General features: G+C 40.8%; 1 protein-coding gene across 8 annotated transcripts in view; it reads left to right on the top strand.

The window, feature by feature from the left end:
* Positions 1-23,810, top strand: part of ANKRD26 (ankyrin repeat domain containing 26) — a 100,197-nt gene that overhangs the window by 63,017 nt on the left and 13,370 nt on the right. For 7 of the 8 annotated variants that reach the window (XM_073651895.1, XM_073651898.1, XM_073651899.1 and 4 more), the window contains 9 exons: positions 56-239; positions 1,183-1,323; positions 6,539-7,504; positions 8,007-8,159; positions 8,250-8,425; positions 9,320-9,413; positions 13,517-13,594; positions 16,351-16,485; positions 20,485-20,597. In XM_073651895.1, the coding sequence (XP_073507996.1) occupies positions 56-239; positions 1,183-1,323; positions 6,539-7,504; positions 8,007-8,159; positions 8,250-8,425; positions 9,320-9,413; positions 13,517-13,594; positions 16,351-16,485; positions 20,485-20,597 (2,040 nt within the window). The remainder of the gene's footprint in view (positions 1-55; positions 240-1,182; positions 1,324-6,538; positions 7,505-8,006; positions 8,160-8,249; positions 8,426-9,319; positions 9,414-13,516; positions 13,595-16,350; positions 16,486-20,484; positions 20,598-23,810) is intronic. The other variant, XM_073651897.1, reaches the window with a different exon arrangement.

Consider the following 23,810-nt stretch of genomic DNA (forward strand, 5'->3'; position numbering starts at 1 on the left):
TTGTTACATGTTCGAATGTATGACTTAAAGTTTCCATACCTTGTGTGTGTATTAGACTTACTGTGAAACAAGAGGAAGAGAAACGGAAGAGTACAGAAATGCTGTATGATAAGAGCAAAGAACAGCTGAGAAAGAAGGAGGACCAGTGCTGCAAGGAAATGGAGGAAAAGCAACATCTTGAATTAACCCTAAGAAATTTAGAACTTGAAATGAGGAGCCTGAAGAACAACATGAAGCAGGTATAATACATACTGAATGCTATACGTTTGTTGTTTTATTTTAGGTCATCTTGAACTTCCAAGCCAAATAATGTTTCCTTGGTTTTTTACTTCTTCTGAATTTGAAGGTGCAGAAGTAAAGGGAGCAAAACCTGGAGTGAGGTGGTAGATCTAGTTTATGAGCGAAGTACATGCCAGACATTTTTGAAGTTTAGAAGCAAAGATTATTAAGGAAATGGGTGAACTACAGTACTAAGACAAGTTCTAAAACTCGGGGCTATTCAGTTTGGAAAAACAAAGGCTTAGAGGCAATCTTACCTACAGCAGTGCTTCAGCGCTGAGCCGGCTGTCAGTCACTGCTGGGGGTGGAGTTACAGCCACTGTTCTCCATGTACTGAGCAGTTACTGAAGTCCCGCCTCTATGACTGAAAACTGGAGGCTGCCAAGAGGAGTAAAGCCCGGCAGCTGGGTTTTTAGTGCGGTGCCTGCAGGTCTTTAGAACGCTATTAACCTGCAGATTAACCCCATATCTGAAGGTTAATAGCTTTTTGGCACATGATGGTTTCCCTTTAACATCCGTGTAGAATAGATAATTTTTAGGTTTCTGTTAGGTACCACAGGTCTGTGTAGGGGTGAACCATGTGACTGCTCTACCGCACATTGTGTTTGTCAAAAGTCTATTTTAGATTAAAGTATACTATCATGTATATTGACAACATAACTGCACATACTGAACTGATTTTCAATCAAAGCTTCTTTAATGAGATCTTGCATCTTGTACCTCTGTGTATTTGCTGAAAGTGGTGGGTATTTCCTGCATAGAAGTAGTGTGGCCTACATGGCATACTTGGAATAGAATATGCGGATAATCAATTAATAACCATTATTTTTCATGTGATGGAAATTGCGAGATTACACAACCGCTAGATGTATTGTGTGATTACCATGCATATATATTTTTAAGGTTGAAGAAGAACGGAATGAAGCTCAGCGGTTACATGCACAGGAACTCAATGCCAGAGTCCTTAATGAAAGTGCTTTAAATAATTTAAAGAAAAAGCATGAAGAGGAAGAAGCCAAAAAACGAAAGATTAAACAGGATGAGGTACTTTAACAACCTAATCAACCTAAACCTAACCTGTTTATAAAACTAAACAAACATTTCTATTATTTCTGTAAATTCACTTTACAACACATGTTGCCGATTGCAACATATTTAGAATGAAAAGGAGTAATCTGTAATCATATTTCTTTGTATTTCAAGGAATTATCTGGGATGTTTAAAAATAGGAAAAAATGTTATACAATACCTAATGTTCAAAGTCTTACCGCAGTAATGATAACATTGTGTGACTCTATTCACCAATTGCTCCCGTAGAACATTGTTTAATTATGTCATTATGGATGAAATGTCAATGTGCCCTAGATCTGATGCCAAACTATGTTCAGAGAATTCAGGATAAAGGTTTGAGGTCGCATCTTAGAAATGATGTACAAACAAAAGAATACAGCAGCACGCTGTAAGCGCTAAGATGTTTGCAAACTTTGAATATATGAAGTTTGAACTATATTACTGCTATATAGAATATACTTATAAAACTGAAGGTAGTTTATGCATAAATTGGCAAATTCATGAGAGCCCACCAGCCCTGACCAGGGGTACCCCCTCTTTCATGTAACCCTAAACTTAATACATGCGTCTCCTGGGCTAAAAGCCTACAAATTGCAGGGCAGGTAGGATCCAGCACTTATTAAAAACAGCCTTAGGCTTATGGAAGAAGTGCTCACACAAGTATTGATGCAGTCACCACCTCCAATAGTATACTACAAGAAACTGGCCAGCACTTCACACTTGCTTTAGTCTGTTTAGAACAGGTGCAAGCTTTTATTATTATTATTATTATTTATTGTTATAGCGCCATTTATTCCATGGCGCTTTACATGTGAAAAGGGGTATACAGTCATGGCCAAAAGTTTTGAGAATGACACCAAAATTATATTTTCACATGATCTGCTGGCCTCTGGTTTTTATTCGTGTTTGTCTGATGTTTATATCACATACAGAAATATAATTGCAATTATATTATGAGTACCAATAGGTTATATTGACAGTTAGAATGAGTTAATGCAGCAAGTCAATATTTGCAGTGTTGCCCCTTCTTCTTCAAGACCTCTGTAATTCTCCCTGGCATGCTCTCAATCAACTTTTGGACCAAATCCTGACTGATAGCAGTCCATTCTTGCATAATCAATGCTTGCATTTTGCCAGAATTTGTTGGTTTTTGTTTGTCCACCCGTCTCTTGATGATTGACCACAAGTTCTCAATGGGATTAAGATCTGGGGAGTTTCCAGGCCATGGACCCAAAATCTCTGTTTTGTTCCATGAGCCATTTAGTTATCACCTTTGCTTTATGGCAAGGTGCTCCATCATGCTGGAAAAGGCACTGTTGGGCGCCAAACTGCTCTTGGATGGTTGGGAGAAGTTGCTCTTGGAGGACATTCTGGTACTATTCTTTATTCATGGCTGTGTTTTCAGGCAAGACTGTGAGTGAGCCGATTCCCTTGGCTGAGAAGCAACCCCACACATGAATGGTTTCAGGATGCTTTACAGTTGGCATGAGACAAGACTGGTGGTAGCGCTCACCTCTTCTTCTCCGAATAAGCTGTTTTACAGATGTCCCAAACAATCGAAAAGGGGATTCATCAGAGAAAATGACTTTGCCCCAGTCCTCAGCAGTCCACTCCCTGTACCTTTTGGAGAATATCAGTCGGTCCCTGATGTTTTTTCTGGAGAGAAGTGGCTTCTTTGCTGCCCTCCTTAAAACCAGCCCTTGCTCAAAGAGTCTCCGCCTCACAGTGCGTGCAGAAGCACTCACACCAGCCTGCTGCCATTCCTGAGCAAGCTCGGCACTGCTGGTAGTCCCATCCCGCAGCTGAAACAGTTTTAAGATACTGTCCTGGCGCTTGCTGGTCTTTCTTGGGCGCCCTGGAGCCTTTTTGACAACAATGGAAGCTCTCTCCTTGAAGTTCTTGATGATGCGATAGATTGTTGACTGAGGTGCAATCTTTGTAGCTGCGATACTCTTCCCTGTTAGGCCATTTTTGTGCAGTGCAATGATGGCTGCACATGTTTCTTTAGAGATAACCATGGTTAACTGAAGAGAAACAATGATACCAAGAACCAGCCTCCTTTTAAAGTGTCCAGTGATGTCACTCTTACTTAATCATGACTGATTGATCGCCAGCCCTGTCCTCATCAACACCCACACCTGTGTTAATGGATCAATCACTAAAACGATGTTAGCTGCTCCTTTTAAGGCAGGACTGCATTGATGTTAAAATGTGTTTTGGGGGTTAAAGTTCATTTTCTGGGCAAATATTGACTTTGCAAGTACAGTAATTGCTGTTAAGCTGATCACTCTTTGACATTCAGGAGTATATGCAAATTGCCATTACAAAAAATGATGCAGTAAACTTTGGAAAAATTACTATTTGTCTCATTCTCAATACTTTTGGCCATGACTGTACAAAGCAAAAACAAGTACAATAATCTTGAACACAATGTGACAGCGACTGGTACAGGAGGAGCGAGGACCCTGCCCGCGAGGGCTCACAATCTATTAGGGATGGGTGAGGATACATTAGGTGAGGGTAGAGCTGGTCATGCAGCGGTGGTTACTGCAGGTTGTAGGCTTGTCGGAAGAGGTAGGTCTTCAGGCTCCTTTTGAAGGTTTTCCACGGTCGACGAGAGTCTGATGTGTTGGGGTAGAGAGTTCCAGAGTAGGGGGGAAGCACGGGAGAAATCTTGTATGCGATTGTGGGAGGAGGAGATAAGAGGGGAGTAGAGAAGGAGATCTTGTGAGGATCGGAGGTTGCGTGCGGGTATGTAACGGGAGACTAGGTCAGAGATATATGGAGGAGACAGGTTGTGAATGGCTTTGTATGCCATGGTTAGGGTTTTGAACTGGAGTCTCTGAGCAATGGGGAGCCAGTGAAGAGATTGACAGAGAGGAGAGGCCGGGGAATAGTGGGGGGACAGGTGGATTAGTTGGGCAGCAGAGTTTAGGATGGATTGGAGGGGTGCGAGAGTGTTGGAAGGGAGGCCACCGAGCAGGAGGTTGCAGTAGTCAAGGCGGGAGATGATGAGGGCGTGCACTAGTGTTTTTGCAGATTCATGGTTGAGGAATGTGCGGATCCGGGAGATATTTTTGAGTTTGAGTCGGCAGGAAGTGGAAAGGGCTTGGATATGTGGTTTGAAGGAGAGATCAGAGTCCAGGGTTACTCCAAGGCAGCGAGCTTGGGGGACTGGAGAGAGTGGACAGCCATTGACATTGATAGATAGGTCAGTTGGGGGGGGGGGGTGAATGAGATGGCGGAAAGATGATGAATTCTGTTTTGTCCATGTTAAGTTTTAGAAATCTATCAGAGAAGGAGGATGAAATGGCGGACAGACATTGTGGGATTTTGGTTAGTAGGGAAGAGATATCGGGTCCAGAGAGGTAGATCTGTGTGTCATCAGCATAGAGGTGATTTATGACTGCATAATATACAAACAAAAGAATACAGCAGCACTCTAAGCGCTAAGATGTATGCAAACATTCAATATATGAAATTTGGACTGTGTATGTATGTATGTATGTATATATATACACAGTCCACAGTCACCAGACCTGAACCCAATTGAGATGGTTTGGGGTGAGCTGGACCGCGGAGTGAAGGCAAAAGGGCCAACAAGTGCTAAGCATCTCTGGGAACTCCTTCAAGATTGTTGGAAGACCATTTCCGGTGACTACCTCTTGAAGCTCATCAAGAGAATGCCAAGAGTGTGCAAAGCAGTCATCAAAGCAAAAGGTGGCTACTTTGAAGAACCTAGAATATAAGACATATTTTCAGTTGTTTCACACTTTTTTTGTTAAGTATATAATTCCACATGTGTTAATTCATAGTTTTGATGCCTTCAGTGTGAATGTACAATTTTCATAGTCATGAAAATACAGAAAAATCTTTAAATGAGAAGGTGTGTCCAAACTTTTGGTCTGTACTGTATATAAGAAAGTGCAGCAGCATTCCACTATCGCCAAGATGCTAAAGACAATAAAAACATGATCTAGATTGTATTAATGCTCAGTAAGCTGTACTTACTTTAAAAAACGGAGGTTCTTAGCGCATAAATTGGCCAATTCATGTGTGCCCATCATCCGCTCCAAGGTGACCTCCCGTCTGATGGGTACTACTCTGCCTACATGCCTCTCCTGGTACTATAAGCCTACATGGACAAAACATGTCTCTTTTGGGCTAGTCCTGAGATTTAAATGAGCTGGTAGAATAGATTATATGTCACCTGCTAGTGAAATGGGAGGAGTGCAAGGTCAGACAGGAGGCTGTTTCTACCTCCTATAGTAATATGCAACAAGAAAACTGATCAGCACATCCTAAGTGTGAACAGGTGCCAGCTGCTGAATCTGCACGATATATATACCTCTGTTTTTGAAAGTAAGTATAGTTTACTGCGTATTAATACAATCTAGATCATATATTTTTATTGTCCTTAGTATCTTGGCCATAGTGGAGTGCTGCTGCGCTTTATATATATATATATATATATGTGTGTGTTTCTGCAGCTGGCACCTGTTCACACTTAGAATGTGCTGATCAGTTTTCTCGTTGCGTATATATTCTACTCGTAAAATGAAAGCACTTGGCTCACAAATTTGAAAAAAATCATGAGAGCCCATCAGCCATGAGGAGGCGACCTTTTATTGATGGGACGCTCAGCCTAATATTTATCAAACATGCCTCTCCTGGGATAAAAGCCTACATATTTAACGGGCAGTTAAGATCTAGCAATAATTAAAAACAGCCTAAGGCATCATTCAGACGTCCAATTTTTTTTCACGGATGAGAAAATCAGACCAATTATTTTGATCAGTGTGTGGTCCAAGTGTCATCCGATTTTCTCGTGGAGAAATTGTTTTTTTTTTTAATCATTCCTTTTAAGTGATTCCGTTTATAGTCTGCATGAATGCATATGCCCTGTGTGCGTCGTTCGGCTTTGTACTTGCCAATAACCTGGCTTTTAAGCCTCTTTACAAGTGTGATTCTACTTTCTTCCCCATATTATGCCAAAACTTAAAGTAAATGGATCCATAATTGCACATTGTTCTTGTGAGAACTGCTATGTTAGATGTAAGTTACAACCAGAATACCAAAAAGAAAAAAAAAAAACAATCACAATTTTGCATACATGGACAGAAGTGTCACTTTTCTATGCAGCTCGATTACAGTAGACTGATAGAATTGTATCCTTTACTTTTGTCAGCAGATACTCAGCCAGTCTGCTGAAACAAATGAAAAGGATTTAACCATCAGAAACATAACATTACAAGAAGAAGTGAGCGCTCTTAAGGTAGAAATGGAAAATATGCGTTCCCATTATCAAGAAGAGGAGAGCAAATATATGGACGAGAATGAAATGTTAAAAGAAAAAATAGAAGATCTACGAAAAGACCTAAAAATGAATGAGGAAACATTAACCCAAACTGTGATTCAGTACAATGGACAGCTCAATGCCCTAAAGACCGAGACTGCCATGATGTGCTCTAAAATAGAACATGAGAAGCAAAGCAAAGAAAGGCTGGAGACGGAAATGGAGGCAGTCCGTTCTCGTCTAAATTCCACTATCCAGGATCTTGAAAGAACTCAAGCTTTAAAAACCGAAACTGACCGCACGCTACAACGAGAGCGTGATGAGTGGTTGCGCTCTAAAGACAAATTAACTCACGAGTTGTCCAACTTGCGTGAAAGCCACGGCGACTTGTCCCAGCAGCTTAGCAGAGCAGAGTCCAGGTTAAATGGCCTGGAAAATGAGCTTCACAGAACAGGACTATCTCTCCAAGATAAAACCCTTCTTTTAGATAATACACAACGGGATTTCACACAAGCCAATTCCAAAATAAAAGACCTTGAACAAGTCCTCCAGGCGGAAAAAGACCACAACAACAAAAACTGTGTGAAGCAAGAGTCCATGCAGGAGAGACTGGCCCAGATTACTAGTGAGAACATGCAGCTTCGTCAGCAGCTAGAGGATGTGCAGAACAAGGGCATCATCAAGGAAAAGGCGGTGGGTGACGTTCAGATCCGTTTTACTGAGTTACTCGCTGAGATGCGGGCTGACAAAGAAAGGCAAGTTCAGATCGTTGAGGAGAGAAACAAGGATTTGATCACAAAGTCGAATGAGTTGCGGGAACAACTTTATAAGCTTGAAACTGAAAAAGTGGATCGCGAGGTAAGTCCTTCCAAATGTGGTGGAAAATGATAGCGGTTATGAGATCAGGAAAGTTCTGCTCTTTCTTAAACCAGCGGCACGCTTGTCCATCTGGTGAGTATGGTATTGCAGTGCGCCATACCAGATACAGTCTATGTACAAGAGTCGTGCTGCAACGGTAAAAGGGCAACTTTTATGGCATATCCACATGAAAAATGTATACTAGACGTGGGACCCACCAATGGGATCAGCATATATTTTGAGAACGGGGCCCATACTTAAGTTGAGAAGAAGGCCAGAATTTTCATACATATTAATTTGAATTCCCATCAGTTCTCACAGGTGATGTAGGGGCCCTGTTCTCGAGATAATTTCGGGTCCCATATTGTATTTGTAGTATTTCCTGTGAATATGCCCTACAAGTACGAGATGGAAATACCCCCTTAACCTATATGAACACATGACTGCAGTGAAACAGGTGGTCTGCGTGTAATGTATTGGCTCACAATTACTTCCCTCCTAGAGCGCCATAAGACAACTTCAGCAGGAACTTGCTGATGCTCTAAAGAAGTTGTCGATGTCTGAAGCCTCTCTAGAAGTCATAACTCGTTATCGAAATGACCTTGAGGAGGAGAAGCAACAACTTCAGAAAGAGCTAGAAAGGTTCAGATCCAAGGTATGGAAAGCGGGTTTTCATTGTTAAGAATTGGTTTACTTTTATTTCTGTACTTTTACTTGCTCAACTTTTATGTTTTTGTTTTTATAGCTGCAAGATCTTGAGGACCAGTTTGTTCAGTCTGAAAGACGTAACCATCAGCTGAAGAATGCGTTAGATGATAAAGAGCGAGAAATGATTGCTGCATTTCAGAAAGTTCAGGAATTTTCTGCTGCAGCTGCAGGGGCTGAGAAAGCTGTCAAACAGCTAGAAGAGCATGTTCAAAAGTAAGACTAAGCCAGATATAGCATTTTACATCAATTGCATATTTTTTTTGTAAAATCCTGTATTACATGGAGGCTTGTGTCCTCCAGAAAGGGTGGGACACTCTATTTTGGATCTAAAGGCCCCGTCACACTTAGCGATGCTGCAACGATCCCGACAACGATACGACCTGTCAGGGATTGTTGCTGCGTCGCTATGTGGTCTCTGGTGAGCTGTCAAACAGGCAGGCTCACCAGCGATCAGGGGAGCAGCGATATCGTGGCAAGAATCTTTCCACGATGTCCTGCTCCGGTTACCAGCCTGCTGAAGCAGGATCAGGCTGGTAACTATGGTAAACATCGGGTTACTAGGGGCACACGCGCTCCTAGTAACCCGTTGTTTATCATGGTTACCACTCTGCTACAGTGAGCGGGAGGTTACCGCTCACTTTAGCAGGCTCGTAACCATGATAAACAACAGGTTACTAGGAGCGCGTGTGCCCCTAGTAACCCGATGTTTACCATAGTTACCAGCCTGATCGCTGCTCCCACTGGTCACACACAGCGATGTGTGCTGACCAGCGGGAGAGCAACGACCAAAAAATGGTCCAGGACACTTTGCAGCGATCAGCGACCTCACAGCAGGGGCCTGATCGCTGCAAAGTATCACACATAGCGACATCGCTGGTGAGGTCGCTGTTGCGTCACCAAAACCGTGACACAGCAGTGATCTCGCTAGCGAACTCGCTATGTGAGACGGGGGCTTTAGAGTGTGGTAAAGGACCCCCATCTATAAATATCCATGCGCTCTAATAGACATTCGGACGGGGATAGTCTTCATGAGCAATCCCTGTAAACAGTCAAATTGTTTTTACTGATATTGTATTAATAAACTTTTTTTATTTTTTTTTATTTCAGACTTGAAATTGAAAATGCCAGAATAGAGGCAACTGCTAAACAGCAAGCAGGGCAAATTGAAAGCCTTCAAAAAGAGCTACATGAATCAGTTTCAGTAAGTTATCCATATCTGTTCGCTTGAGAACAAAATTATTACTCGAACAGTGTAGCTTATAGTTTCATTAAATTGAGTCTTTCACCTGGATTTTGCTGCTCCATCTGAAAGCAGAATGATGTAAGGACAGAGACCCTGATTCCATCAATGTATCACTTACTGGGCCGCTTGCTGTCATTTTGATACAATTACTGTTTTCACTGCTGCAGATCTATCAGTTCTCTGAATGCTGAGCTCTGTATAACCCCGTCCACACCTCTGATTGGCAGCTTTCTGCCCATGTATAGTGAACACAAAGCTGCCAATCAGTAGTGGGGACAGCGTTATAAAGTGCTCATGAACAATAAGTATTTGGCCCCCTTGAACTTTTCTACCTAAACATAACATAAAGATATAATTCAAATTTTTTGGGGAAGAATCAACAACAAGTGGGACATAATCGTGAAGTGAAACGAAATTTATTGGATATTTTAAACTTGAGTTAATACTTTGTAGCGCCACCTTTTTCTGCGATTACAGCTGCAAGTCGCTTGGGGTATGTCTCTATCAGTTTTGCACATCGAGAGGCTGAAATTCTTGCCCATTCTTCCTTGCAAAACAGCTCGAGCTCATTGAGGTTGGATGGAGGGCGTTTGTGAACAGCAGTTTTCAGCTCTTTCCACAGATTCTCGATTGGATTCAGGTCTGGACTTTGACTTGGCCATTCTAACACCTGGACACGTTTATTTTTGAACCATTCCATTGTAGATTTTGCTTTATGTTTGGGATCATTGTCTTGTTGGAAGATAAATCTCCATCCCAGTCTCAGGTCTTTTGCAGACTCCAACAGGTTTTCTTCCAGAATGGTCCTGTATTCGGCTCCGTCCATCTTCCCATCAATTTTAACCATCTTCCCTGTCCCTGCTGAAGAAAAGCAGGCCCAAACCATGATGCTGCCACCACCATGTTTGACAGTGGGGATGGTGTTTTGAGGGTGATGAGCTGTGTTGCTTTTACGCCAAACATATCGTTTTGCATTGTGGCCAAAAAGTTCGATTTTGATTTCATCTGACCAGAGCACCTTATTCCACATGTTTGGGGTGTCTCCCAGGTGGCTTGTGGTAAACTTCAAACAAGACTTTTTATGGATATCTTTGAGAAATGGCTTTCTTCTTGCCACTCTTCCATAAAGGCCAGATTTGTGCAGTATACGACTGATTGTTGTCCTATAGACAGACTCTCCCACCTCAGCTGTAGATCTCTGCAGTTCATCCAGAGTGATCATGGGCCTTTTGGCTGCATCTCTGATCAGTCTTCTCCTCGTTCGAGATGAAAGTTTAGAGGGACGGCCGGGTCCTGGTAGATTTGCAGTGGTCTGATACTCCTTCCATTTCAATATGATCGCTTGTACAGTGCTCCTTGAGATGTTTAAAACTTGGGAAATCTTTTTGTATCCAAATCCGGCTTTAAACTTCGCCACAACAGTATCTCGGACCTGCCTGGTGTGTTCCTTGGTCTTCATGATGCTCTCGGCACTTGAAACAGAACCCTGAGACTATCACAGAGCAGGTGCATTTATACAGAGACTTGATTACACACAGGTGGATTGTATTTATCATTACCAGTCATTTAGGACAACATTGGATCATTCAGAGATCCTCACTGAACTTCTGGAGTGAGTTTGCTGCACTGAAAGTAAAGGGGCCGAATTATATTGCACGCCCCACTTTTCAGATTTTAATTTGTTAAAGTTTAAAATATCTAATAAATTTTGTTCCACTTCACGATTGTGTCCCACTTGTTGATTCTTCCCCAAAAAATTAGAATTTTATAGCTTTATGTTTGAAGCCAGAAATGTGGCAGAAGGTAGAAAAGTTCAAGGGGGCCAAATACTTTCACAATGCACTGTAGATTCGAGAAGACCCCTCCTGAGAGAAGAAAGTGTAGCGATGTTCAAGAAAAGACCGAAATTGTCCGATGTCTGGAATCCGGTGAAGCGTTAATAAATCCGGCAGGATGGATTAGCCCCTGAAGTACGGGCGCAGGAACATTTTCAGCCTTCAAGAATCACAAAGGAGGGAATTGTGGGAAATCAGAATCCATTTTGTCTTCTCAGGTCCCATTTTTTGCTCTAAAATCTATCACGCAGAACTTTTACACCGAAACCTTCCCCATACACATTCCAAGTCCCTGAGATTCTGGATCGAACCAGAGACTTAGACACAACTATCTGTGAATTCCACAAACTAGTTCTTGCTTGTTGGAATAAAGTCCTTTCAAACCAAACCCCTCCCGTCCTTAATTAAAGTGGAATCTTATGCTGGACACTACTTGTGTGCGTGTACTGTATTGATTCTCCGAGCTCGTTCTTTCCACCTCTAATCTTGCCTCACACATAAACTCTGGTGGGCCCGTTGAACCCACATATACAGTACAGACCAAAAGTTTGGACACACCTCATTTAAAGCTTTTTCTGTATTTTCATGACTATGAAAATTGCACATTCACACTGAAGGCATCAAAACTATGAATTAACACATGTGGAATTATATACTTAACAAAAAAGTGTGAAGCAACTGAAAATATGTCTTATATTCTAGGTTCTTCAAAGTAGCCACGTTTTGCTTTGATGACTGCTTTGCACACTCTTGGCATTCTCTTGATGAGCTTCAAGAGGTAGTCACCAGAAATGGTCTTCCAACAATCTTGAAGGAGTTCCCAGAGATGCTTAGCACTTGTTGGCCCTTTTGTCTTCACTCTGCGGTCCACCTCACTCCAAACCATCTCGATTGGGTTCAGGTCTGGTGACTGTGGAGGCCAGGTCATCTGGCGTAGCACCCCATCACTCTCCTTCTTGGTCAAATAGCTCTTACACAGCCTGGAGGTGTGTTTGGAGTCATTGTCCTGTTGAAAAATAAATGATGGTCCAACTAAACGCAAACCGGATGGAATAGCATGCTGCTGCAAGATGCTGTGGTAGCCATGCTGGTTCAGTATGCCTTCAATTTTGAATAAATCCCCAACAGTGTCACCAGCAAAGCACCCCCACACCTCCTCCTCCATGCTTCACGGTGGGAACCAGGCATGTAGAGTCCATCCGTTCACCTTTTCTGTGTCGCACAAAGACACGGTGGTTGGAACCAAAGATCTCAAATTTGGACTCATCAGACCAATACACAGATTTCCACTGGTCTAATGTCCATTCCTTGTGTTCTTTAGCCCAAACAAGTCTCTTCTGCTTGTTCCCTGTCCTTAGCAGTGGTTTCCTAGCAGCTATTTTACCATGAAGGCCTGCTGCACAAAGTCTCCTCTTAACAGTTGTTGAAGAGATGTGTCTGCTGCTAGAACTCTGTGTGGCATTGACCTGGTCTCTAATCTGAGCTGCTGTTAACCTGCGATTTCTGAGGCTGGTGACTCAGATAAACTTATCCTCAGAAGCAGAGGTGACTCTTGGTCTTCCTTTCTTTGGGCGGTCCTCATGTGAGCCAGTTTCTTTGTAGTGCTTGATGGTTTTTGCAACTGCACTTGGGGACACTTTCAAACTTTTCCCAATTTTTCGGACTGACTGACCTTCATTTCTTAAAGTAATGATGGCCACTCGTTTTTCTTTACTTGGCTGCTTTTTTCTTGCCATAATACAAATTCTAACAGTCTATTCAGTAGGACTATCAGCTGTGTATCCACCAGACTTCTGCACAACACAACTGATGGTCCCAACCCCATTTATAAGGCAAGAAATCCCACTTATTAAACCTGACAGGGCACACCTGTGAAGTGAAAACCATTTCCGGTGACTACCTCTTGAAGCTCATCAAGAGAATGCCAAGAGTGTGCAAAGCAGTCATCAAAGCAAAAGGTGGCTACTTTGAAGAACCTAGAATATAAGACATATTTTCAGTTGTTTCACACTTTTTTTGTTAAGTATATAATTCCACATGTGTTAATTCATAGTTTTGATGCCTTCAGTGTGAATGTACAATTTTCATAGTCATGAAAATACAGAAAAATCTTTAAATGAGGTGAGTCCAAACTTTTGGTCTGTACTGTATGTATATATAAAATATATTACTATTTTTATTTATTTATATTTATGATATTCTAACTCTATCTACTTATTCCTATAGATGCGAAATAGATTGGAGGATTTGCTCACAAATTTGCAGTCTACCAAAATCGGTTTAGAAGAGAAATTAAATCAGCAGGTAATTTGAGGCCATGTGCCCACATATCTTTTTTGTGGCATTTTTACAGCCGTGAAAACGCTTGTAAAACCGTCTGCCATGCAAAGCAATGTGAATTCGGATGTGCTGTGCACATGATGCACTAATTAGCGCTCCGAATTCGCATTGCGTTGCAAAACGCAGCATGACCATTTCTATCTACCGCGATTACGCTGCAAATTCGTGGCCATTGAGGAACATTGAAACCCGCAGGTATATGTGGATTTGCTGCGTTTCAGTTAAATTCAATGGCTGCAAATTTGCAGCGTAATCGCGGTGCGTGTGGTACCCAGGATGAAGAGGAGACTACAACTCCTCTTCATCCCGGCTACCACGCAGTGAAAAAAAGAAATAAAAAAGATTAAAAATCAAAAAAACCTGTATACTCGCCTCTCCGGTCTTCTCCTGGCGGCGTCCTCTCTCCTCGGCGTCCCGCGGTGTACTGGCAGGGCCTGTGGTGACATCAGTTAGTCAGTTGATGGTTACGCGACCGCTGACGTCAGAGGTCAGGTGATGGTCGCGTGACCATCAGCTGACTAAATGAAGTCACTGCAGGTCCTGCAAGTACACCGTGGGACGTCGCCGGGGGCCGCCGGAGAGGTGAATATACAGTTTTTGTTTTTTTTTTTAAAGTTTTAATTCTATTTTTTACTATTGATTCTTGATTTAAAGCAGCATAAGTTGGTCACACAATATAAATCCATGCCGGTTGCATGGATTTATATTGTGTGACCAACTTGTCATGCACTTTTCCAAGTGATGCTCAAAATCGCTTGGAAAACTGCTTGAAAAAACGCATGCGAAAACACATGTAAAAATGCTGAAAAAACGCTTTTCTCTGGCAGAAAAGACGCATGTAAATCTGCATGCTTTTTTTTTCTGCCAGAGAGAGGCAAAAAAACGCTCTGCATCAAATCTGCTACGTGGGCACATAGCCTGAGATTTATTCTATTCACTTTTTACTCAGTTTGATAAAAATGTTTACACTGTTAAAGGGGTTTTCCCATGAACAAAGCTAATTTTAATCAACAGATCTTGGAATAATAATAAGTTCCACAATTGGATGTGTTTAAATAAAATGTTCCTGTGCTGAGATAATCTTATAAATGTCACTGTATGTGACTGCAGGCTTTTGAACTCTCACAGCGCACGCACTGCACACATTTAGGATTCTCCCTTGCCATGGCAAAAGTGGACGGTCAAGTATGAGATGTGTATACTTATGGCCACATTCCGACTAGACGTGTCCTGCTTCACTCAATTCATTTTCATTGAGTGAGGCCACGCATGTCTAGTCAGCACGTGACTGCATGTATACAAACTGCCGGCACAAGAGAATCCTGACAGCGTGTGCACTGTGAGAAGTCAGGAGTCTGCAATCACATAGAATGACTGCAGACTCATCATAAACGTGGACAACATTTTTAATGCTCCTAACATAAATAAAAATATAAAAATGTCAGCATCTTAAAAAACATTTACATCCAGGTACCTTTATAGACGACGTTGTCTCTGAAGTCGTTCGTTTTCTTCTTCATCTTGTCTAGACGCCATGATGACTTTTCTCATCCACAGCTCGTCTCTGTAGACCTCCATCTACTCTGGTCTTCTGCAGCACATCCCCACATGATGCCCTTAAAGATAGTGTCTATTATAATGCCCCTGAATAAAAATATCTGCCCTACGCTCAGTCCCTGAATATATAATTGCCCCTCACTATATTCCCTGCACAAAATATCACCCCCACACTGCCCCTCGTATGGTACATGCCCTCCACACTGCCCTCTCCTTTCCATACTGGGCCCCCTCTTCACACTGTCCTCACACTGTGTCCCCTCTATAGGGCCCAGTCTCTATACTGTGCCCCCTCATCACACTCCCCCTCCTTAGCATACTGTTCCCTCCTGGCTGTGACCTTACACTGCCCCCCCCCCCCCCCCATGCTATCCCCCACCCACTACTCAATCTCTATTCTGTGCCCACTCACACTTTTCTTCCCTCATACTGTCTCCTCACACTGTTCCCCTCAATAGTCTCCTTACACTTTTCCCCCTACCTCCTCATATTTCCTCCTCACACGTACCCCCCAACTCCCCATACTGTGTCGCACACATCCCATCACCCTCGCTTCCCATACTGTGTCCGCACACATTTTCCCCCTCGCTACCAATAATTTGTCTGCACCCACCCCCCACTCGCTCCCCACAGATTAAATCTCCCCCCTTTACACAGAATAAATCTCCCCTCCACACTCAAATATGCAAGTACAATCAAGGGGAGCCGGCATGCTGCAGCTTCTCTGAGCGGGCTGTCAGCTTGACAGCCCACTCAGAGAACAGCTGAGTCCGGGGGGGGGGGGGCAGAATGCAGCCGCCAGGGGAGACGCATCGGACCGCCGCATTAAGTGGCCCGACGGCGACCCCCTGCCAGCTGCACCCAGGGCCCAAGCCCCGCCTGCCCCCCCCTAGAAACTCCTCTGATCTCAGCACAGGAATATTTTATTTAAACACATCCAATTGTGAAAATTATTATAATTCCAAGATCTTTTGAATAAAATAAACCCCTTTAAGTAAAGAAACTGCAATAATGTTATTTCAGTGAACCCTGTCTTAAATAAAATGATCAATGGCTTTTTCAGAATACCCAGCTAAAAGAATTTTCTCAAGCCTTGAAGACAAGTATGATGTTTCCTGTTGCCAGAATATGATTTCACTACACTTGTGTGTTTTATCCTTCAGGTCCATAAACAGTCCGCTTTGTCTCAAAGTGCACAAGACTCCCACAATCTTTGGGAGACAGAGCTGAAATCAAGATCACAGATAGGTGTCCGCTTGGCAGAGCTTGAAGGATTAAATGCTAATTTAACTGACCAGGTAAAAATATTTGTTTTCCATAATGTCTTCTTCAAGACAAAAAAGATCTATCAGTTTTCACCTATTTTAAAGTTACTATCCTATATAGTGAACGCCGACCCTTTAACAAGCCTTGCAACATGACAATGGGATATTAGCTGAGCCTGACATTGCAGACAGCCATATCGTGATACTTGCTGCTCATCGGATCAACAAGTAGAAAAGATCCAGCATGAAAAATGTATTTATTGGATGCGATTAAAATACTCTGTCGTATAGTACTGGTCACGATATGATGGTGGCCTACCTACGTGTCTTGGCTTGGAACCTTAGTCATGGTCTATATTCTGAGTATTTCTGTTTAAATCCCATTTGTTAATTATTGGGCGTTCTGTGTAGCTAGAAATTAACATACTGCCTAAGAAAAAAAATAAAATAAAAACAACATACACCAAAAATACAACGAATATTAAAGAAAATAGTTTAAAAAATGCCTCAATATTTTAATATGAGGTCTTCTCAAATGTTTAAACCATTGGGTTTAGGTTTAAATGTTAGACAATTGTGTTTAAACCATTAGATTTAAAGGGAATCTATCACCAGGTGTTTGCTACCTCATCTGAGAGCAGCATATTGAAGGAAAAGAGACCCTGATTTCAGTGCTGTTTGCTGAGTGCAGCAGTTGTTTTTAGATATAGCATCAAGCAGAACTCAGAAAATTAACCCCACCCACATCCCTGATTAGTACCTTTCTGTGAATATTGACAGTAAGCTGCTAATCAGTGTTGGAGGTGGAGTTGGACCATGCTGCATGGGGAAGCTAGTCCAGGCAGTGATAATCTCCTGCTGATAAAACACTCATTGTATTGCAACAACAGCACACAGCCTAATAAGTTACGCATGGCTGAAATCAGTGTCTCTGCCCCTACCTCATGCTGCCCTTAGATTACATAGCAAAAACCTGCTGACAGATTCCCTTTAAATGTTAGACAATGCAATACAGAGGCAATTTTAAGCTATTTTCTGTAATATGGGAGGTATTTTTGGTACATTTTGTTATATCTTTTTTCGTCGATAGTATGTTAATTTTCTGATGGGCTACACAGAGTGCCTAATCATTAACGAAAGGGAATTAAACAGAGATAGCCACACTCAGAATATAGACCGTGACTGAAAAAAACAAGAGTCTGAAAAAAAATTATTTCTCATCCTTTTAGTTTGGGGAATATGGGAGTTGTATGGTGGTTGTAAGAAGGTTCTTATAGATGGATGCAAATTGAATCCTTTTATGCTAACAGTGGTTCTACAAGGAGAACTCTTGAAATTGAATATCTAAAGCCAACAGTTTTTTCTCCTTGTTTACCAGCTATGATGACAACTATATATGCTTGGAACAACTGGAGTCTGTCTTTTTCATTGGCAAATATTTCCATTAGGTCTATAGAATTTCATATCCCACATCTAAATCTAGCATTATGGCATAAGAGTGGAATTCATACATTAGCAGATATATTTGACAGCTCAGTTCTTTTGCCATATGATGTTATTATAAATATCATTTGAGCAAAAGTTGTTTTTATCAATATTTACAAATATTCCTAGCATCATGTTTCCTAGATAAAAGAAATACTGCAGGTTCGCTTCAAAATTTTTCAAATAATGTGAACTACAGACTAAAGGAATGTCTTTAATTTATAAAATCTTAAATAGTCCACTAGAGGAGGGGAAATTGCCGTATATGCTTAAGTGGGAAACGGATCTAGATATATCAGTACCAATTCAGAATTGGCATAATGCAATTGCCTGGATACAAAAAACATCAAGATGTATTAAGCATCTTGAACAACTGAAGAAGATCCATATGAGATGGTATCTCTTTCCGTCTAAATTAGCACATTGTAGTCCAAGTTATTCGGATAAAGGTTGGAAGGAGTGTCTGTAAGTCAGTACATTACGCCATGTATGATGGTTTTGCCCTAAGATAGGACCCTTTTGGTGTTTGATTTTCGGGTTGATCTCTGGTTTAGTAGGTGTTCAACTAGCACCAAATCCAGCTTTAGCAGTGTTGAATATTGGAATATTTACAATTCCACATAAGTTCAGATGGATGGTAATACATGTTTTGACTTCAGCTAGACAATGCATAGCACTGAAATGGAAATCTCTCATTCCCATAGATAGAAGATCTGATTGGGAAAATTAACGCCTATTATCATTATGAATATATGCTAGCATTCTCGCAACAAAATAGAAAGAAAATTATGGATAGATGGGAATTGTGGACTCTGTCCCCGTGGGCCATTCCTATTAACCCAATTAAGTAAATTTATGCTGTCTCGTAATGTTATATGTTGTGTTAAATGTTGCACTCCTTTTATGATTTTGAAATATTGACCTTTTTCTCTTTTGAAAAAGGAAGTGTAATTGTATGTTTATGTTCTATGTATACTTAAGGGTGATGTTTTTAATTTTTGATGTTGTCAAAATTGGAAACATTTCATAAAGAATAAGGATAAAAAGAAAAAAAAAAAAAAAAAAGAATATAGACCATGACTAAGGCTCCATGCTGAAACTCATAGGTGCGCTACCATATGGTGTTCCGTACTATACTATGGAGTATTTTAATCGCATCCAATAAATGTGAAGTTTTATTTACCCAGGATTGAATGTTCAATGCTGGATTTTTTCCGATTGCTGTTCCATTGTCTGAGATGTTGCTCTGACCCAGTCTGTGCGAGGCTTCCTGAAATCCCTTATTCAGAGTACCCAGATTGGTAGTCTGACGCATCCTACTTTTTGTCTTCTTGCCCTCATCAGTTTTCTACATTTTTATCCCTGACCTACCTGATATGTTCCTTGGTTTTCATGATGCTGTTTGATCCCTAATGTTCTCAAACAAATCACTGAGGCCTTCACAGAACAGCTGCAGTTACACTGAGAATAAATCACACTCAGGTACACTCAATTTACTAATTATATGACATCTGGTGGCAATTGGTCATTCGAGATTTTATTTAGGGGTATTAGACTACAGGGGACTGAATACAAATGCACGTCACAATTTTCAGATTTATATTTTATAAATAATTAGAAAACTATCTGTAATGTCCCTTATACCAACACAAAGTAGCAAGTATTTGTGAAGTGTATCACAAAAAAATCCAAATAAAATACATTTAAATTTGTGGGTGTAACATGAAAAAATGTGGAAAAGTTCATGGGGTATAAATAGTTTTTCAAGGTACTGAATGTATACACAGATCACACACACACATATATGTATGCGCAGAACACATACGTACATACAGACATATATGTATACACAGAGCACATACATACCCACACATATACACAGAGCTCATGCATACAGACACATGTATACACAGGACAAACAGACAAATATGTATACACAGAGCACATGCATATAGACATATGTATACATAGAACATATGTATACAGACATATATGTATAAACAGAGCACGGACATAGTCATATAGGTATACACAGCACATGCATACATGTATGCATAGAGCACATACATACAGACATCTATACAAACATGTATACACAGAACATATAGATATGTATGTATACATACAGACACATGTATACACAGAACACATACGCACTATAGAAGTCAGGACTTACCAGTCTTTTCCCTATTTTTCAGTTCTTCAGATGTCACCTAAGGTCCTGAAGCACTCTCAACATCGGAAACAACACTGATAATGCAGAACTGCTATAATTAATGTAGTTTCTGCTGTAAACACTGGGCGCGCCTAAGAGTGTGGAGGCCCTGGGCATTTGCCCATTTTCTATTACTGCACAGGGGCCCTCTGTATCCCCCACTGATTGGTGCTTTATGGGAAATTCAAATGTTTACTAAAACACAACAGGAGATATAGATCGGTCAGGAGAGTATATAATAATTTATTAGTTTGTCCGTTATATCCACAGGCAATTATGTGATGTGTAATGTTTGTTTAGTCATTAATCAGTCTTTATGGTGTCTCAATAAGGTTGCAGTTGAGAAAAAGAAACTAAAGAAATTGGCAGATCAAAAGAAATCCGTAGAAGAAAGATTTGACCAAGAAATGAAGAGGAGTAATAAATTACAGCATGAAGTGGCTGAGTATGGGACAGCAATTTTTTCTAATTCTTTTCTTTTAGCCAATTCTACATGGTTCTATACCAGCAGGAAAACCAAATCGGGGTAAGGGAAAGATGGATGGGGGTGCAGAGATGTAAGAAGGGTTGTGTGAAAAGCAAGAGACCAACAGTTACAATATGAAGATGAACAGATGGTCAACCACTTTATATTGGCATAAAAATATAGTTTGAAGAGTTGGCCGGAAATCATAGTCAGAGACGGGATCAGTTCAATGTAGACCCTGGCTGTATTTTCCCCATACCCCTCTAGTTGATTGACAGGACTTTCCCTTGTGTATACATAGGAGATATATCAATCACCTGGAGGGGGGCAGGGAGAAGCCTGCCGAGGGCGGCATTGGACTAGTCTGGTTTGTTCCTATGGATTCCGGCCAGCTCTTCACACTGTATGTTCTCTGAAACGCTGGAACATTTCAGAAAAATACATGACCCGTTACAATCGCACAGCCAGGCTGTGATTCATATTACACATGGTTTGGCATGGTTTGGGACATATGAATGGACTGAGAGGTTCCCTTTACAATTTAATGTTAAGTACTTCCCATGGATTTGCATAAAAATAGCCCATGAGCTGATGAGACATGCAGTGCCTACACATGTAAAGCTCAGTAGTTTATCCTCTGTCCTCTTGGCCATTATCAGGAGTTCTGCTTTCACAAGGTTGACTCAGGATCTGGCTGCTTTATATCACTTCAGTTGAGCAAATTCACTTGGCACTAATGGTGTGACATTTTTGTATACTGTAAAAATAAACTATGGCTTAGTGCATATAGCATCTTAGCCTTGCATTTGGTATATAATCTGGAAAAATCCCCCAGTGTATACAGTTAAAATCCCCCAGTGTATACTTGAAACATATCCGTAGGGTTCTGTGAACCCCATGAAGTCCAGTAAATATCAGTGTCCACATATACTAGATATACGAAAGACTCGTGAGTCAAGGAAAAGTCCCAAACCACGGCACAAGCTTCACATACACTGTACAATGCTTGGAAAAATTGGGGATACTCTTAGCAGACATTGGTGGTGTAACTGGACATCATAACAGCAAATAACGCCACATAGGGCAGGCGATGCCTTCAACACCCCCCCCTGCATGGTTTCATAGTGCTGGTTTAAATAGAAAGTCACAAAAATCTGGTGAATGTCATGCTTCTTCAAAAAGAGAATATACTAGATGTACTGTGCACGCTATGGTATGGTGACGTATGCCTCCGTACACATCTATAATGGTATGTGTCCGAGCCTTCCAAGCGACGTTTCCATCTGGAAATCTTCCCAACGTTTTGTTAGACAACAACCAGTTAGGATAATCATTAGCCCTCTAACACTAATTAGATTATTATGCTGCATTGTCTACTTTTCACCAGGGGCTGTACATAGTTACCTATACTGTAGTTATATAGGTTGAATAAAGACTTAGATCCATAAAGTTCAATCCATTCTCTATCACTAGATTATTTCTAACCCACAATGCTGTTTGTTGTGAGAAAAGCATCCAGCCCTTTTTTTAAATGCTGATATAGTGTCTGCCATCACTACCTCTTGTGGTAGGGCGCTCCAAAGTCTGACTGCTCTAACCGTAAAGGTATGTGCACACGTGGAATATCTAGATGCAGAAATTTCTGCACCATTTCTGCATCTCTTGGCAGGAAAAAAACACAACAGCAAAAAAAGCTTGTTTTTGATGCATTTTCACTGCATTTTTCTAGTGTTTTTGGACCGCAATGAATGCTATATAGATAATAGATACAGATAGACAGACAGACATATAGACATATAATTGCACAGCCACCCGACATAAAAATAAAATTGCACCCTGTGGAGCTTATTGTACAGCTTTTTATAATTAAATAAATAATTTAATGTATTTAATTTTATAATTAAATAAATAAATGGGTCTCCTCCATTTTTTGTAACCAGCAAAGGTAAAGCAGACAGCTGTGAGCTGATCTGATCAGGCTTGGAAGGTTCCTGGTTACTAAGCCCTTCCCAGCCTAATAATACCAGCCTGCAGCCTCCCCAGAAGTGGTGCATCACATTAGATGCTCCAATTCTGGCTCTTCGTCTTCACTCTTCCTGATTACCCTGGTGCATTGGCAATTGGTGTAATGGGGCTTTGAGTTGATTTCTGCTGTTAATTTTCCAAAAACACAGCTGACGTCAAACACAGGTGTTAGTAAAGGAGCTATGATTTCAGAAATCTCATGCACATGCCTGCTTTTTTTTTTTTCCTGACTGAATTTGAAAATTTTTTGAAAACTGCAGCATGTTAATGCTTTCACCGCTTTTGCAGCATTTTTTCACCCATATAAAGCAATGAGTAAGTGCAAAAACGCTGGCATCAGTTTTTGCAGTGTTTATGGTGGAATAAAACCAGGGCTGTGGAGTCGGTAAGCCAAACCTGCGACTCCGACTCCTCAATTTCCCTTACACCGACTCCACGACTCCCACATATATTGCTTATATTTAAGTGAAAAATTTATTGTAGTACAATGTGAACATCAGATATTTAATCATTTTTATGAAACAATAATCAAGATATTTAGATAGAATATAATATATATTTATTGGAATAAAACTTTAGAACAAAAAAAACTGTAATAAATTGTAAATATTTAATACACTATGTAACATCGATTATATACATATAGTGTGTGTGTATGTATATGTGTATATATATATATATATATATATATATATATATATATATATATATATATATATATATATATATATATATATATATATATATGCACACTATGTAATAAACTATATAAGTGGCAAAAAAACAGTTTTCACCAAAAACGTACTGAATAACATTTGTGCAGTCTATGAATTTGCTCTGAGAAATAGTATCGCCTCCATCAGATCCTCCTTCATAGATGTCCTCAAATCTGATCTAACTATTTTAAGGCTAGGGAACAACCTCTCTACACTAACTTTGGTTGGTGACAAAGCAGTAACCACATGGACAACATCTCTAACAGTTTCTGGATATAAAGGAATTGCCTCGTGCACTGTCAGTTTTGATGAACGGTTGAATTTTTCTATTTCTTTGAGAGCAAGTGAAACATTTTGCTGAAATATGGTCAATCTGCTTGCTATAGGAGACGGAGTGAAATCTTTTTCCTTGCGGCAACGCTTTGCCTGCTCCATGTCATCCAAATACTTG

Source organism: Phyllobates terribilis, unplaced genomic scaffold, assembly GCF_046119375.1.
Source record: "Phyllobates terribilis strain yellow unplaced genomic scaffold, ASM4611937v1 Scaffold_11__3_contigs__length_659146591, whole genome shotgun sequence".
In the NCBI taxonomy this organism is placed as follows: domain Eukaryota; kingdom Metazoa; phylum Chordata; class Amphibia; order Anura; family Dendrobatidae; genus Phyllobates; species Phyllobates terribilis.